The sequence below is a fragment of the Marmota marmota genome, unplaced genomic scaffold (genome assembly GCF_001458135.2).
Source record: "Marmota marmota marmota unplaced genomic scaffold, marMar, whole genome shotgun sequence".
NCBI lineage: Eukaryota > Metazoa > Chordata > Mammalia > Rodentia > Sciuridae > Marmota > Marmota marmota.
The window spans coordinates 38828134-38842611 of NW_026000108.1; the positions used below are offsets into that span (position 1 = coordinate 38828134).

At 36.6% G+C, this 14478-nt stretch overlaps 1 protein-coding gene across 1 annotated transcript; it reads right to left on the reverse strand.

Annotated features, from left to right (window-relative positions):
* Positions 1 to 116: 116 nt before the first annotated feature.
* On the reverse strand, positions 117 to 14437 carry Sgcb (sarcoglycan beta). The gene is made up of 6 exons (XM_015482098.2): positions 14351 to 14437; positions 10199 to 10408; positions 6299 to 6484; positions 5377 to 5568; positions 4794 to 4925; positions 117 to 1359 (listed from the first exon to the last, which is right to left on the reverse strand). The coding sequence occupies exons 1-6, from the start codon at positions 14384 to 14386 to the stop codon at positions 1156 to 1158; spliced, it is 960 nt and encodes a 319-aa protein (XP_015337584.1). The 5' UTR covers positions 14387 to 14437; the 3' UTR covers positions 117 to 1155.
* Positions 14438 to 14478: the final 41 nt, after the last annotated feature.

The following is a 14478-nucleotide window of genomic DNA, read 5'->3' on the forward strand; positions in this document are numbered from 1 at the left end:
TATTTGGAAAACTGGTAAGTCATAGGTAGGCCAATTACACCTCTATATAGAATAGTATTTTGGAATTGTCTTAAAAGATAGTTAAAATCTGACAGTGATTGTTTTTTTTTAATCTGATATGAGATTTATTTCTTTTAACTAGAGTAGTCTAACTGTTTTGTTTGATTTTCTTACCTTAGGGAAGTTAGAATTATTCCTTTTTCATCTTTCTAGAGTTTTAAATAATTGAGAATTCAGTGCAGATAGTGAAAAGAGCATGGTATTTGGAATCAATTACATTTAGGTTTGAATCACACCTGCATTCCAATCCCAACTCTGCTATTTACTATATCATCTTAGGCAAGTTTATTAACTTGTCTGATCCTCAGTTCCTAATGGGTAAAACTGGGATAATAACACCTATTCAGAGAGCCTCAGTGAGAACTAGAGACATTAAATATGCAAAGCCTGGGAAATCTAAGACACTCAACAAATGACTTAAAAGCTATCATTACTTAAAAGTTAAAACTGAGCATGTGTCTGCTTTCTATCATACTGTGAACTCTCAATAATTATCATTATATCAAATAAACATTCTATCACAGAGTGTTTTCTTCTTAGTGAAAAGCTAAGGAACCACAGTTTATTCTCTCACAAATGTCAAGTTCTTTAATGACTTTACTGGCATGTGAGAATATGGTTCAAGGTTAATACCCTAAAAATCCATATCTTTTCTTTTTGAAACCAAAAGATAGAACATGAAACACTGATGGTATGCCTTTTAAACATCTCTAATGGGTCTATTCCCATTAGAATTATCAAAAACTGATTACAGTGAATCTAAATAGTTGTGTCAGCCCTTTATCCTTTAGTCAAGGATAGTAGAATTTAAAAAAAACACTTTTTAAAGATTAATTTTGATTTTATTAACTTCTTATAATGATTTTAGGGGACTGTCACTTGAAAAATCAGTGCAACTTAATAAAATGTATTAGAATTTAGACTCTCAAGAATATTTTAAATATGGAGACTACATAATAGATACAGTAGTGCTCTTCAGTTAAAATAATTACAAATTATCACAAACTCTGTAAAAACATGATTTGCATGCATACTTAGGGGGGAAAAAAAAAGGTCAAGTCAAGATATAAACATACTGATGACCTCTGGGCTCTTCTAATGCGTGTTCCCGCAAGGGTTGTCTGAGATTTGGCAGCCCATGTTCTGTACAGTTACTTGTACTTTGAAGAGAGTCCCATCGGCACACATGCAGAGCTTGTAGCGCACCCAGTCGCCACCACCCAGCTGGTCCCCACTGGACGAACTGGGTAATCGACTTGTGCTGACCATCACAGTTCCATTTAGGATGATGCTGTTTTCCTACAAAAAGGATAATAGTACAATTTATTTACTTCCACATATGAGTATAGAACAAAGTTATTAAACAAAACTTGCCAGAATATTAACATGAAAAGAAGGCAGTTAGAGAGTAAAATCACGACCAAAACAATAATGGCAGCATCAAAAACCAAAACAATCATCAAGATTCAACTGGTGACTTCTTAGTTTATTCAGTTCGACTAAATGTCAATAAACCTGCCATATAACTCTCAATTGTTAGTTAAAGTTACATCAAAACTCCTAAGTGTATAATAAAACTAATGTTGATTATGTCTCATTTTCATTTGTTAATTCCTAAGAGAATATTAACAAAGGTACTGACTGATAAGTTTGTGATGATGAGAAGAAGAAGGCATTTTCTCTTACAGGCAATTAATTTTAATTAATGAAGATTGAATTAACTAGATTAAAACCATATAATTTAGAAAACCAGATACTCAAAGGAAACTGTCTGGAGATTTTTCCTCTTTAAGGCCATTGCTCCAGAAAAACTTTTATAACATAGGCTCTTAAAACCCCTGTTTTAAGAGGAAACACTAAGCGTATCTCACTTCTTTCCTTTCTTTGTTCTCTCTTTCATTCGCTCAATAAATAATTATTAAGTGCCCACTATGTACCAGGCACTATCCTAGGTGCTAGTGACACAGAAGTAAAAAAGAAGGCCGCCATTTCAGGGAGGGGAGCAAACAATAAACAAATGAAGAGGTAAGACACATAAGGCAGCAGACGGGATAAATTCTGGGAAAACATAAAACAGGGTAAGTAGAGAGAGTGAGCAAGTGGGGATCGTATTTTATAAGTCAGGAAAGGCCTCCCTGATAAGGTCACATTCCAACAGAAACTGGAAGAAGTGAGGAACTTAAGTCAGGTAGGTTAACTGGGGAAGGGAATTCCAAGCTGAGAAAACGGTACATGCAAAGGTAAAGATGTGCCTGGCGTTCTAGGGACAATAAGGTGGCCACTATGAATGGAGCACAGAGGCTGAGGAGAAATAATCAGGAACCAGACATGAAAGTCAAAGGAATGAATTCTAGATTTTATTTGAAATTAGACGGAAGCCATATAGAGGATTCCGAATGGGAAAGTGATGTGACTGTTTTAGAAAATCATTCTGGTTGAAAGGCAGAAAAATAACTACAGGTGTGAAGAAAGTCACAAAAGGACCAGTTAGGAGGCTGTTCCAACAATTCAGGCAGGAAAATGATGGCAGTTCATACCATAGTGGTGATGATGGAGGTGATGAGAAGCAGCCAGCCTCTGTACATCTTCTGAAAGTAAAGCCAGAAGGCTTTGTTGATGGGTTATCATTTTACAGGACAGAACACTGAAAGAAATGTATGACTGGTGAGGAAGCAGGATATCAAGATTTTAGACTTGTTAGATTTCAGGTGCTGTTAGACATGGAAGTGGAGAAAGTAAGTAGGCATTTGTGTATATGAATTAGTTCAGAGGAAAGGCTGAGGCAGGAGTTCTAAATCATCTCGCAGAGGGTATTTACAAGATGAGATGACAGGAAGATGGTTAAAAAGCAATAGAAATGGCTAATGTACTATGTAGTGGTGTTACAGGCTGAATATCCCTTATCTGAAATGCTTGGAACAGAAGTGTTTCACATTTCACAGTGTTTTGGATTTTGGAATATTTTACTGGTCAAGTATTCCAAATCCAAATTTTTGGAATAGGAATGCTCAAGCTACATACTGAATAAATATAATTCTTAAGTATTCGTTTTCAAATTTTGTTGCAATGCTGCCATCTTGTGGTCATTAATTTTACTTTCTTTAAATTACTTAGGCATTTTCAATAAATTCTAGAGTTCTATCACATAGTAGGGTGAATACAGTTAACAATATGTTGTATACTTAAAAATAGCTAGAAGAGAGGATTTTGAATATTCTTACCACAAAGAAACAATAAATGTTTGAGGTGATGGATATGCTAATTACTCTATTTTGATCATTACACATTGTATTTATCTACCAAAACATCACATTGTACCTCATAAATATGTACACGACATGTTAATTAAAAATGAAAAATAAGGGCTGGGAATGTAGCTCAGTGGAGAATGCTTACTTAGCATGTGTGTGAGGCTCTGGGTTTGATTCCCAGTACCACAAAAAAGAAAAATTAAAATGAGAGGTGGGGGGAGGGGGGAGGGGGAGAGAGAGGGTGAGAAAGTGAGGAAAAAGGGGATTTGAAAAGGTAGTTTGATAAAATTCTTATGAGTAGCTTATATTCTTTAAAACTAACCATTGATATTAACTGAATTATAAAGCTAGTTATCTTTTCATTTTTTTTTAGCTGTGAAGAAACTGGTATGTATACATATTTTCAAGTATTTCAACATTTAAACAATTTGTGTATGGTCTCTACAAATGGTTCACACCTCTTGCTTTTCTCTTCAGCTTTCTTATGCACAAAACAACAGCCCAGCTGTGGCTGGTGCTCAACATTGCTCTCTTAGAGGAAGGGCTTATTAGTACAACGCAAGTAAAACTACTCAATAATGTTAGGGTGTTTCTGGCAAGAATTACACTTTCTGCTTATCTTTATTATTTAGAAATGAAATTATGAGCTTTAGGGAAAAAATTTGTTTATGAAAGTGAAACAACTACCTCATTTTCTAAAGTTCATTATTCCTAAAAAATGTGCAATTCACTTTTTTTAAAAAGGGAGTAAATAAGTCTTTAGGCTTGAAGTGACTTTTATCATGCAATGCTTGGTAAGACAAATTTATTAGTTTTACTTAAGTAGTATATAGAAGTGCCCAAAGGCATTTGACCAGAATTATGAGCTGGTAAAAGTTTTTGAACTTATGGCTCCCTTATATGAAGTATGATATCTGCTAAAGTTCATATAAAATCTGTGAAATACAAAGAAATTTAATTTTCAGCAGCTGCAATAAGGCAACAATCTTCTCCCTATATAATTAATAATAGATGTTTAAATAAAACACACTTGATACATTTGATAATTGTTTTTATCATGACACTGGATAAAAAACAGGAAAGGACATGAAGACACAACAACTTTAGGGCATGCATACTTTGATCTTCCAGTTTGGGTTTTTCTTTTTTGCCTTTTAAACTAATACCAACAAAATTCAGAAAATACAAACTAACAGAAATAAACATAAAATTAAATTGTCTGTTTTCCTGCTACCCATAACTAAATATTGTTGATATTTTGACATATTATTGTAAGTTTTTATAAACAGATATGTCCTAAAAAAAAAATGAAATATTTCATAAATTGTTTTGTAACTTTCTTTTACTTCACAATCCATTTTGAAAATATTTTCATGACAAAAAAATACATCACTATTTTTAGTAACTGTATACTATTCTACACATGGATTTATGTATCCAAGAACCTAATAACTCTCTTAAAATTCTTAAGAAAATACTCACAGCCTTTAACTCCATATTACCACCCATGTGAAATTCAATGGTTTTTCCCATAATGAATACTCCTTCATTTCCACGCACAATAGCCTTTCCATCAACTTTTATATTTAAATCACTGGTAGCATTGCTGGTAATCTAAAAATTAAAAAAAATACTGATAAGCTTTTCTAAATAATGTGAGACTAATTATCTCAGATAAATGAGAATTTCAAACATGAGAGAGGATAGGAAATTTTTTACATCTGGAAACTGATAATAAAGAGAGGATTTGATATTGCTCACATAAACTAGATAATGAAAGATCTAGAACTAATCCTTTCCAATGTTCTGGAATACATTCTTTCATACCACTGTAAAGAAGTGAAACTAGGGTCTGGGGATATGGCTCAAGTGGTACCACGCTCGCCTAGCATACATGAGACACTGGGTTTGATTCTCAGCACGACATAAAAATAAAATAAAGATATTGTGCCCACCTAAAACTAAAAAATAAATATTTAAAAAAAAGAAGTGAAACTCTCCTCCCACTTTATAACTTTAGACAATAACTGTCTCCCATTAGTAAAGTGAAGAAAAGAAATCATACCCTTTCAGTAGATGCTTTTTGAACATTCAGACTTTTCACTCCACTTGGCAAATGAAACTCATGGGTTTCATAGTCTGTGCTGAATAAGATATGTTGAGTCCTCGGGTCAAAAAACTGCATACCAATGTCACTTGTAATAGAAGTTTTGTTCTTTTCTACACTGAGCTTTGTTGTCCCTTGCTGAAAAACAATCTTCAGAAAAACACTCTATTGTGAATATATTTTCAAAGAATATTACAACCAAAATTCATGAAGAACATTTTTCTAAAAAAATACTATGAAACACTATTTAACTAACTATAATAATAGACTAACTTCAAATGATTTTAAATGCATGTGTTCTGTCTCTACTTCCTTGGGAGAAGAATTCTTTAAAATGAAAACTTAAATGTTTATTTGCTTATTTGGCTCTGCATAAATAAAGAGAGGAACATAGGGAACATGGCTCAAGGCCTAAGGTGGCTGGGATGAAAGTGAGAATACCTTCTTGAGGTTTCACTCAGTTAAAAGCCTATGTTAGAGCAACCACTTGGAATGGCCTGCTACTGAGCAGAGAGGCATACTCTCTTTCAGATTATCAGAAAACATGGGATATTCTAACCCAGGAAGGAGCTTCCTTAATGGCTTCATGTGGAGATTAGTAATCTACCCATTCTTACACTAATTATATCTGTCAATGCTACCATTGAACAAAATCTAGAATACTAAGAAAACATATAACTTTAATAGATTATAAAACCAACCCTATTGAGTACTAAATATTTACAAATATTGAATACATTTGCGAATATAAAATGAATATATTAATTTTCTCTAAAAGAAGATATCTCTTTCCTATAATCAACTCGAGGTTTTTACAAAGACTTGTTTTCTAATTCCACTTTCTCATTCACACTGCATTTCAATTAATGTCGTAACTTACAGGTTGGTTGTTGCCAGTGATGACCAAATTTTCATTTCGCCTTCCTCCAACTGTGCTCTTATAAAGAGGATGTATAACTCCCATGTCAGATACTTGCTTAAATCGAAGCAGACCACTTTCATGAAATTCCATGCTGTCACAGCCATTTGGTCCAATGCGAATCACAGCCCAAATAACAAGGGTTATCTGAAAAAAAGCACAAGCCCATTGTTAACAGGTATACACTTGACACACTTGGAAAATGAAAAGAAAAAAATCATTGCCAAAATATTAAAGAGTTACTAAAATGTTTAATCAGTAAGATGAATATATTAATTGATTTTCCACTTATAAACAAAACCAATTTTATTCTTATCATGCCATTATATGCAAAAGACCAAGGAAAGGTTTATAATTTCTTCTACCTTTCCAGGTCTCATTCCCCAGGCTAATCACTTTCAACAATTTTAGCTGTGGGCTTTATCTCCTTGTTTTTAAATAATATATGAAATAATATATGTATACTATTATTTCTACATTTATCAAATTTAGGTTTTATCTAGAAATTTCTTATTTTAGCAGATGAGAAGTTTAGCTTATTTCTACCTCTTTTCTCTCCCAACTCCAACCTCAAGTTTCAGATGAATCTATGTTCGGTATTTTCAGTATTATGACCATGTAAACACTGCTCATTGCTAAAGCAAATATGATATTATGATGGCAGTTCTTTTCTTGTACTTTGTATACTTCTTTAATTTGCTTAGCTTCTTTGAAAATATAACTAAATCTCAAACCCTCCAACATTTCTATAAATCTCTCCATGAATGTTCTTTCCAAACTCCTCAGATAATGTATTTATTTTTCTCTCTCAGAAAATCTTTCTGGAACCCCTGTCTTCCTGCTCTAGTCCGGATTTCCTGCTCCAATCTCTGGCCTTTTGCACAGCTGTAACCCTGTACTTTTCATTTTCTTTCATGCTAGAATTTCCTTTTGTCTTTCTCCTGTGCAAGAAAGATACCCAGTTTCCTTATCTCCAGCTTTCTTTAGTGCTAGTGGTTTTCTCACAAACAGAGTAGAAGCAAAATTTTCTGAAGAATGTGCATGGCAAGAATGTTGCATTTGACTGACACTCTGGCTAGGTATGCATTTTTAGATTTTAAACGATGTTCTTTCTGAACTTTGAAAGCTATTGCTTTATTGCCTTCCAGTTTCCATTGCTAGTTTTAAAAAATATTTCTGTTGGTACGGGAACACTCTACCACTGAGCTACATTTCCATCCCTTTTTATTTTGAGACAGGGTCTTGATAAATTGCCCAGGCTGGTCCTGAACTTGCAATCCTCCTGCCTCATCCACCTTCCTGAGTCACTGGGATTACAGGGTGCACCACCATGCCTAGCTCTCTTCTGTTTTTGAGAGGTCCAACGCCACTCTGACTTACTGTTTATATAAGAGTGAGTCATTTTTTTTTCCTGGAAAAATTTTAGGAAGATTTTAAGGTCTTTATTTATGATTTATTTTTATTTATTTATTTTTTAACATTTCATAGTAAGAGCCTGGATTTCTTTTTTTTTTCTTGATGCATTATTCCAGAGCTAGAATGGTAGCTTTTAATCTCTTCTAGAAATTTTTCTTATGATAACTTTCCAATGTTTTTCTGTTTTTGCTTCTGAATCTCCTATTAATAGAAAACTCCCAGACTGATTCTTCATTTTTGTTGAACATTCTGGAAGAGCTACTTTTCTTTGTTTTCCAAAATCTATTCATCCATCTGTGTGTATATCTTTATGAGTTCTTCCTATTCTTCAATTGCTCCTTTTATATGGTATGTCTTTCTTGTCTCATGGACTCAATATCCTTAATATTTTCTGTCAATCATTGCATTTTCTTTATCTTCCTAAATTTGAGTTTATACTTCCCCAGGACTTGGGTATTTTGTCCTTTTCATTTCTCAATTCCTGGAGCTTTCTTCAAAAATCTATTGATCTCTTGCTCAGTGTTCATACTTAACAGTGATTTTTGAGAAAAAGATCATAGGAAATTCTCTATGTGGGGTGGGGCTTGTGACTTACTGGCTTCATGATAGTGAGAGTCGATGTTTTTTTCACTGGGACCTGCCAAAAGTCACTATTGTCACATCTTTTGTTTAGGTGCTTCAGTTACCTATGGAGGGCTCCTTTGCCTCTTGGCTGATGCCAGGGAGCTGAAGGAGGAGGAGAAGGGAGTTCAGGAAAGGCAGCCTCAGTGCACTGCTTTCAGGTTGGAAACCCACCTTTTTACAACAGGCTTAGGCACAAAGATCCCTGTCTGGCCCAAGGTGTCTAGACACCTGCCAGTTTGGGATGGTGTTCAGAGGGGCGGCTGCCTAACTGCTGGCTGAGACAGAGGGAGGCCTAGGCATCTGACTACTATAGATTTTTTTCAAACAAGTTCAGGTCCTGTCTTGATTCTGCTTTTCAAAGTACTTGTATTTCCAACTCCTGAGGCTTTGCAGGGTTCAGCAAGGCACTTCACTAACACCCTGCAACCCCTCCCAACAAACAGGCACGCAATCTCTCCTCACTGACAAGTGTTTGGCATCTCTTCTCCTACTTTTTGTCTTCATATATTGTGGTTTGGGACTTCAGTTGTCTTTCACCCTCTTCAAAGATATTTTGACATTGTCACTTTGGGATAAATTTTTTTGGAAGAGGACAGAAATGTCTTTGTTCTGCCATTTTAACCAGAAATCTTCAAGGTTATAAGATAAAAATAAATTTAGAATATGTGCTCCTAGTAAAGCTATTTATGGTACCTACTATAAAATGTATAATGTTAGCTCTTGCTGACTTTAGTGAATAATTAGACACAAATGTTTTGAATGTACATAGAATACAAGGCTGACTTGAGAGCATTAGAAGTAATAATAACATAAATTCACTTTTGAAGTGCTGCAGATCATGTTTATGAGCAGTCTTATGTATACCATTAATCACTCTCTGAAAATAAAAATATCAACCTAAATGCATTCCAGATTTCAAAATTAACCATCAGAGTCATGAACTCAGACTAATAAGCCCTTTTTGTAAAAAAGTAAATATCTTTGGAAAAGGTGGCTATAGATCCTCAGCACCATAGTATGAATCAACCTACCAGATCCTTTCATTCTTTTTGGTACCAGGGACTGAACCCAGGGGTGCCTAATCATTGGGCACAGGGTCTTGCTAAATTGCTTAGCACCTCGCTAAATTGCTGAGGCGGTCTCTGAACTCACAATCCTCCTGCCTCAGCCTCCCGAGCTTCTGGGATTATAGGCATGCACCACCACACCCAGCAGATCCTTTCATTCTTGACAATAGGGACTTGGGACTACAAAACCCAAATCTTTACTGCCATTAACCAATAAAAATAAAAAATAAGAAGAAATTGCGTATGGTGTTAATAACAATAATAATCATAATTTTTAAAAAGGTTTATGATTTTAAAATCCAGCTGAAGAGGCATTACTAATTGCAGGAAATGTTGAATGAAAAGACAGGAATCTATTTTTTAGGAGAGGCAAAGACAACAAAATCATGGCAAAGTTCTCCTCTACTGAATTGACTCTATCCTAATTAAAAGTTAAGTCCTTTAAAGGGAAGAATCTGTCATGTCAAAAAGAGAACTCTGCCATGATTTTATTGTCTTTGCCTCTCCTAAAACAATAGATTCCTGTCTTTTCATTCAACTTTTCCTGCAATTAGTGTTGTCTCCTCAGCCTACTAGGTTTTTTTAATACATGTTGACTAAAGCCTATTCGAGATAAAACATGTATAGAAAATCAGAAAGTAAGACAGCCCCCGCCCCAACAAGTGACAGAAACTAAGTTCAGAATATCACCATAAAGCAAAATGAAAATTTCCCCCTGGTGATTAAAAGAGAATATTCTGCACCATATACTTACAATTAAATTGATGACAGCCAGAATAAACAAGAGGATAATCACACAGATGGCTAAATTGCCCTTTCTCCCTCTCAATCCTGTTTTATGGAGCCGATCTTCATCAATTGGAATATATCCTGCTTTAAAGTTACTATTGTGTTCTTTATTAACATTCCTTCTCTCCACAGCCTTCTCACGCATGGACTTCTTTACAGGACCATTGGAACTTGGCTAAAAACAAAATACAGCACAATGGAACAGTTGTAACACACTTTTTTGATACATTTATTAAGGGCAAATTCATAACTAAAGAAAGCTAAACTAGGGCTGGAATTGTGGCTTAGTGGTAGAGCACCTGCTTGGCATGTGTGAGGCCCTGGGTTCCATCCTCAGCACCACATACAAATAAATAAATAAAAGATCCATTGACAACTAAAAAATATTTTTAAAAAAAGCTAAACTAGTTACTGATATATTTTCCACTACAACCCTGCAAGTCATGGTGTTGCAGGCTCCAAATAAGGACATTACTATACTTAGAGGCACTGCGTAGCAGAAACTTCAGTGTGACTGTTGAATAACATATTTTCCCTCTTTGCTTTCAACAGTCTTATTGTCAATCAGGTGTACACCTCATTTCTTGTTGGAGTTGACAAACATATCTTAGGGTGGATAATTTATTTTTATTAATGTTTTATTAACATGTTTAATTTTTTCATATGCATATTTTCAAAAGAATTTGGTACTTGATGTAATTTGCTCCTTAAAACTCCATTGACTAGAGCTAATATTATCATAGATCAGCAGACTGGGCAGTCCTTTGAGTGTGTATATGTAAGTGTGTGTGTGTGTGTGTGTGTGTGTGTGTGTGTGTGTGTTGGCTGTGATGGGGTCAAGTGAACCCTTCCAGGGTTTGGAATGCCAGGTACATTTTCAAAATAATGTTAAGATATCATTTCCTTTTTCACTTTCCTCTCTTGAATGGACAATGGGTACATGATCATATGTGATGACATTATTACTCTTAGAGATAATGCAATGTTTGTACATTCTTGTATTTTCAAATTTTTTTCAGTTTTGATTTCTAATCAGGTAAATATCAATGAATGTAACCTATATAAACAAAAGCTCTTTAAGACCTCAGTAGTTTTTAAGAGTGTAAAGATAGAAGATCAAAAAAACTTGAGAACCATTAAACTAGACTATGGTTGAAGGATATATTAGGCAATAATCCTATTTAATTAGGCATGAAAGGAATGGTAGAAATGGACACTGCTCAACTTATATAATTTTTAGAGCTCTGAGAAAACTCACTTATTGAATAGATATGTATTAAGAATTTTATGCTTGAACATTAATATCATACTTAGGGATACAAGACATATAGGCCAGCATCCTTATTCTCTATGTATTACAGTCCTATGCCAGAAATAGTTAACAGTGCAATAAAGTACTCTGAATATTCAGGTGCCAAACCAACTGCATAGCAATACATGCTGCAGGCTTCAAATGGGAGAGAATCAGGATGAGCTGTAGTTTCTAGGGAAACGGGGAGGAGTAGGTGGGTCAGATATAACTCTCAAATACTTCCCTTTTTTCCCATTTTTTATGAGCTTTTGATCAGCCTGCTACCTCTGCCACCACATTAATATTCCAGTTGCCCTTTTCACTCGTCCTTGACAGATGGCCTTACCTTTTTCATTCCTTGAAACATAAGTCATTCATGATCAAAAACCACTGGTGACCTCTAGCTCCACAGAACATAAAAAACTACTCTGCTATCCAACAACTTCCTCAGCATGCCCTACTTGTCCAAAACTTTTATTCTCCCCACATTGCTAGATCTGACATAGATCAGGAATGATAAGGAAGGCTCTGTAGAAAGTAAAATACTCTACTAAAAAAAAGATTTTATAACAAAACAGATGTAAATACAGTTGTGTAGGTTGGGTACTTCGTGAGGCTGCAACACCTAAGAGGGTGCATGACCTGCAAACATTTTAGAATTGAGTATGCGTTTAGATTGTTTTTGTAGTTGCGGGAGTAAAATGCCATAGTGAGAGTGCTTTCTTTTATTGTACAGAACAGTAGGGGCTTGTGATAGCTTAATAGATGGGCAACTTAAAGGTCTCAGGCTGAGTATGAATATAGGTCCACAGATAAGAGAGAAAGGGCAAAATGCAGTCTTTGCAAATTCATCTACATTATTGTCTTCAATTTGATGTATTTCACATTTACTATTTACTATGTGGTAACAGTTACTCCAAACTGGTAAACAAGATATCCTTCAAAGAGTTTACTTATAGGACAATAAGGTAGACAGACAAGGTTACTAACAATTGCAGTACAACATGGTAAGTGCCATACCATAGCAGTGAAAGCAATACCAAAAGGGCACAGAAGAGGACTGCAAACCTTCTTAGGGGGTGGAGGCTACAATAAGTTGAATTCTGAAGGATGGTCAGGATTTAGTCCATCAAAAGAGCAGGGAGAGGCATTCTAGGCATAGGGAACAACTTTGAGATTTAGAGTTCAAGTCATCTCTGAGTCAAGGAACTTTGGTAACTTTATGCGAATAGAGAGGATAGGTATAGTAATGAATCAAAAGAGGAAGTAAGGGATGTGGTGGCAGGAGGCAGTAAATGACACTAAGTACCAATGCAAGAATGGAATTTTTGCAAAAGACAGTGAACTACTGAAGATTTAAAAATTATGAGTGATACAACTCAGATTTACATCAAGCAAAATCATGACAAAAGAGGTGAACTGAATAGAACAGCAGGTTCCTCTAATAGTGCAAGTGAGAGCCTAACTGAACCATGGCTTTGGAGATGAAAAGAAGACTGGGGAGAAGATTTAACAGGTAGAACTATGAGGACTTAGTGACTTCTTGGATGTGAGTGTGATACAGAGGGGTCTAAGATGGCTCACAAGGAAGATTAGGAGGGATCACAATACCCAGCTTATGTGTAAAGGAAGAATAGAACATCAAGAATCTCAAGAGTATCAGAGGGTATGACAGATGGCAAAAGAATAATCTAAAATAGAAGCTGTTTAATCAGGAGGAAAGTCATGAGAGCCAAGGAACAGCTTTAATCTCAACAGTCCCAAACTTGTTTACATTTCACTCATTCCTTTACATTAACTATCACTAAATTAGCAGCTTGACTGGAGTTTTTAGCTGATTTTTCTTCATTTATTTGGCAGTTTGACTTTAATCTCCTTGAAGGCAGACTTCACATTTTCCTATTTTTTTCTGTCCCTTAGAATGAGACTTCCAGACATATAACTAATAGGTCCCTAAAAAGTTAATCACCTACGAAAATCTTTCCAAAGGTCAAAAAGAATGTTTGCAACTTGGCTCATTTATTTTTGCAACGATGTTGAAGAATGACACTTCCTTAAGATAAACTAAAAAGTTACTTTAAAGGGAAACAAGAATTAAGAAGTGACTGAAAATTACCGCTCTAGCAACCATCCATATATACATGTATGTACACATATATGCATGTATATGTATGCATGAATATAGGCTGATGGGGGGGGGCTCTGAAACTAGTCTAAGTTACAAGTTTACAATGCAGATCAGGAAATACTTGATAATGCATTCCTAAAAGTGATTTTAAACCCACTGGACAGGAAAGGTTTTATACTGGCGACTAAATCTCCAAAAACCAAAGAGTGGGAGGGGAAATCTGGCACGTCTGCATATCAGGGTTGGCAGAAACAAGACGTGGCCACAATCTGACACTAGGCAACAGCTGACCATTTCTTGGCTGGTGTCTGGGGAGCCTCTCGGCCGGGACTGAGGTTATTTTTATCCGCATCTTTGCTGGCTGCCAAGCCGGGCACGTCCCGGAGTAGGCTCCAGACTGGCACGGTGGCCTCCCGATCCCTGAGGACAGTGTCCGCTTCTCACCGCCGACGATGGATAGCTAAGCCAAGCTAGGCCGAGGGCCGCGGCAGGCTCCCCTTTCCCGGCAAGGGAGCTCCTGCTCGGGGTCGCGTCCCGCCTTTGCCAGCATCCCGGTGGCGGACAGCTCCTCCCGCCCCGCCCCGCGGAGTCCACTCCCCGCTGGCCCTCGCGCCCCGCCGGCCACCCTTCCGGTGGCCTACCCGCAATGCCCCGCCTCGCCCGCTCCTCTAGCCCCAGCCGCAGCGGGGTTCACAGACCTGCTCGGCCCCCGCCGCCGTAGCCGCTGCCGCCATCTTCCCGCGCTCTCCGCTGCCGCTGCCGCCGCCGCCGCCGCGCTCCCGGCCGCTGTCCTGCCGCGCCGCGCTGTGCTCGGAGGTTCCGGCGC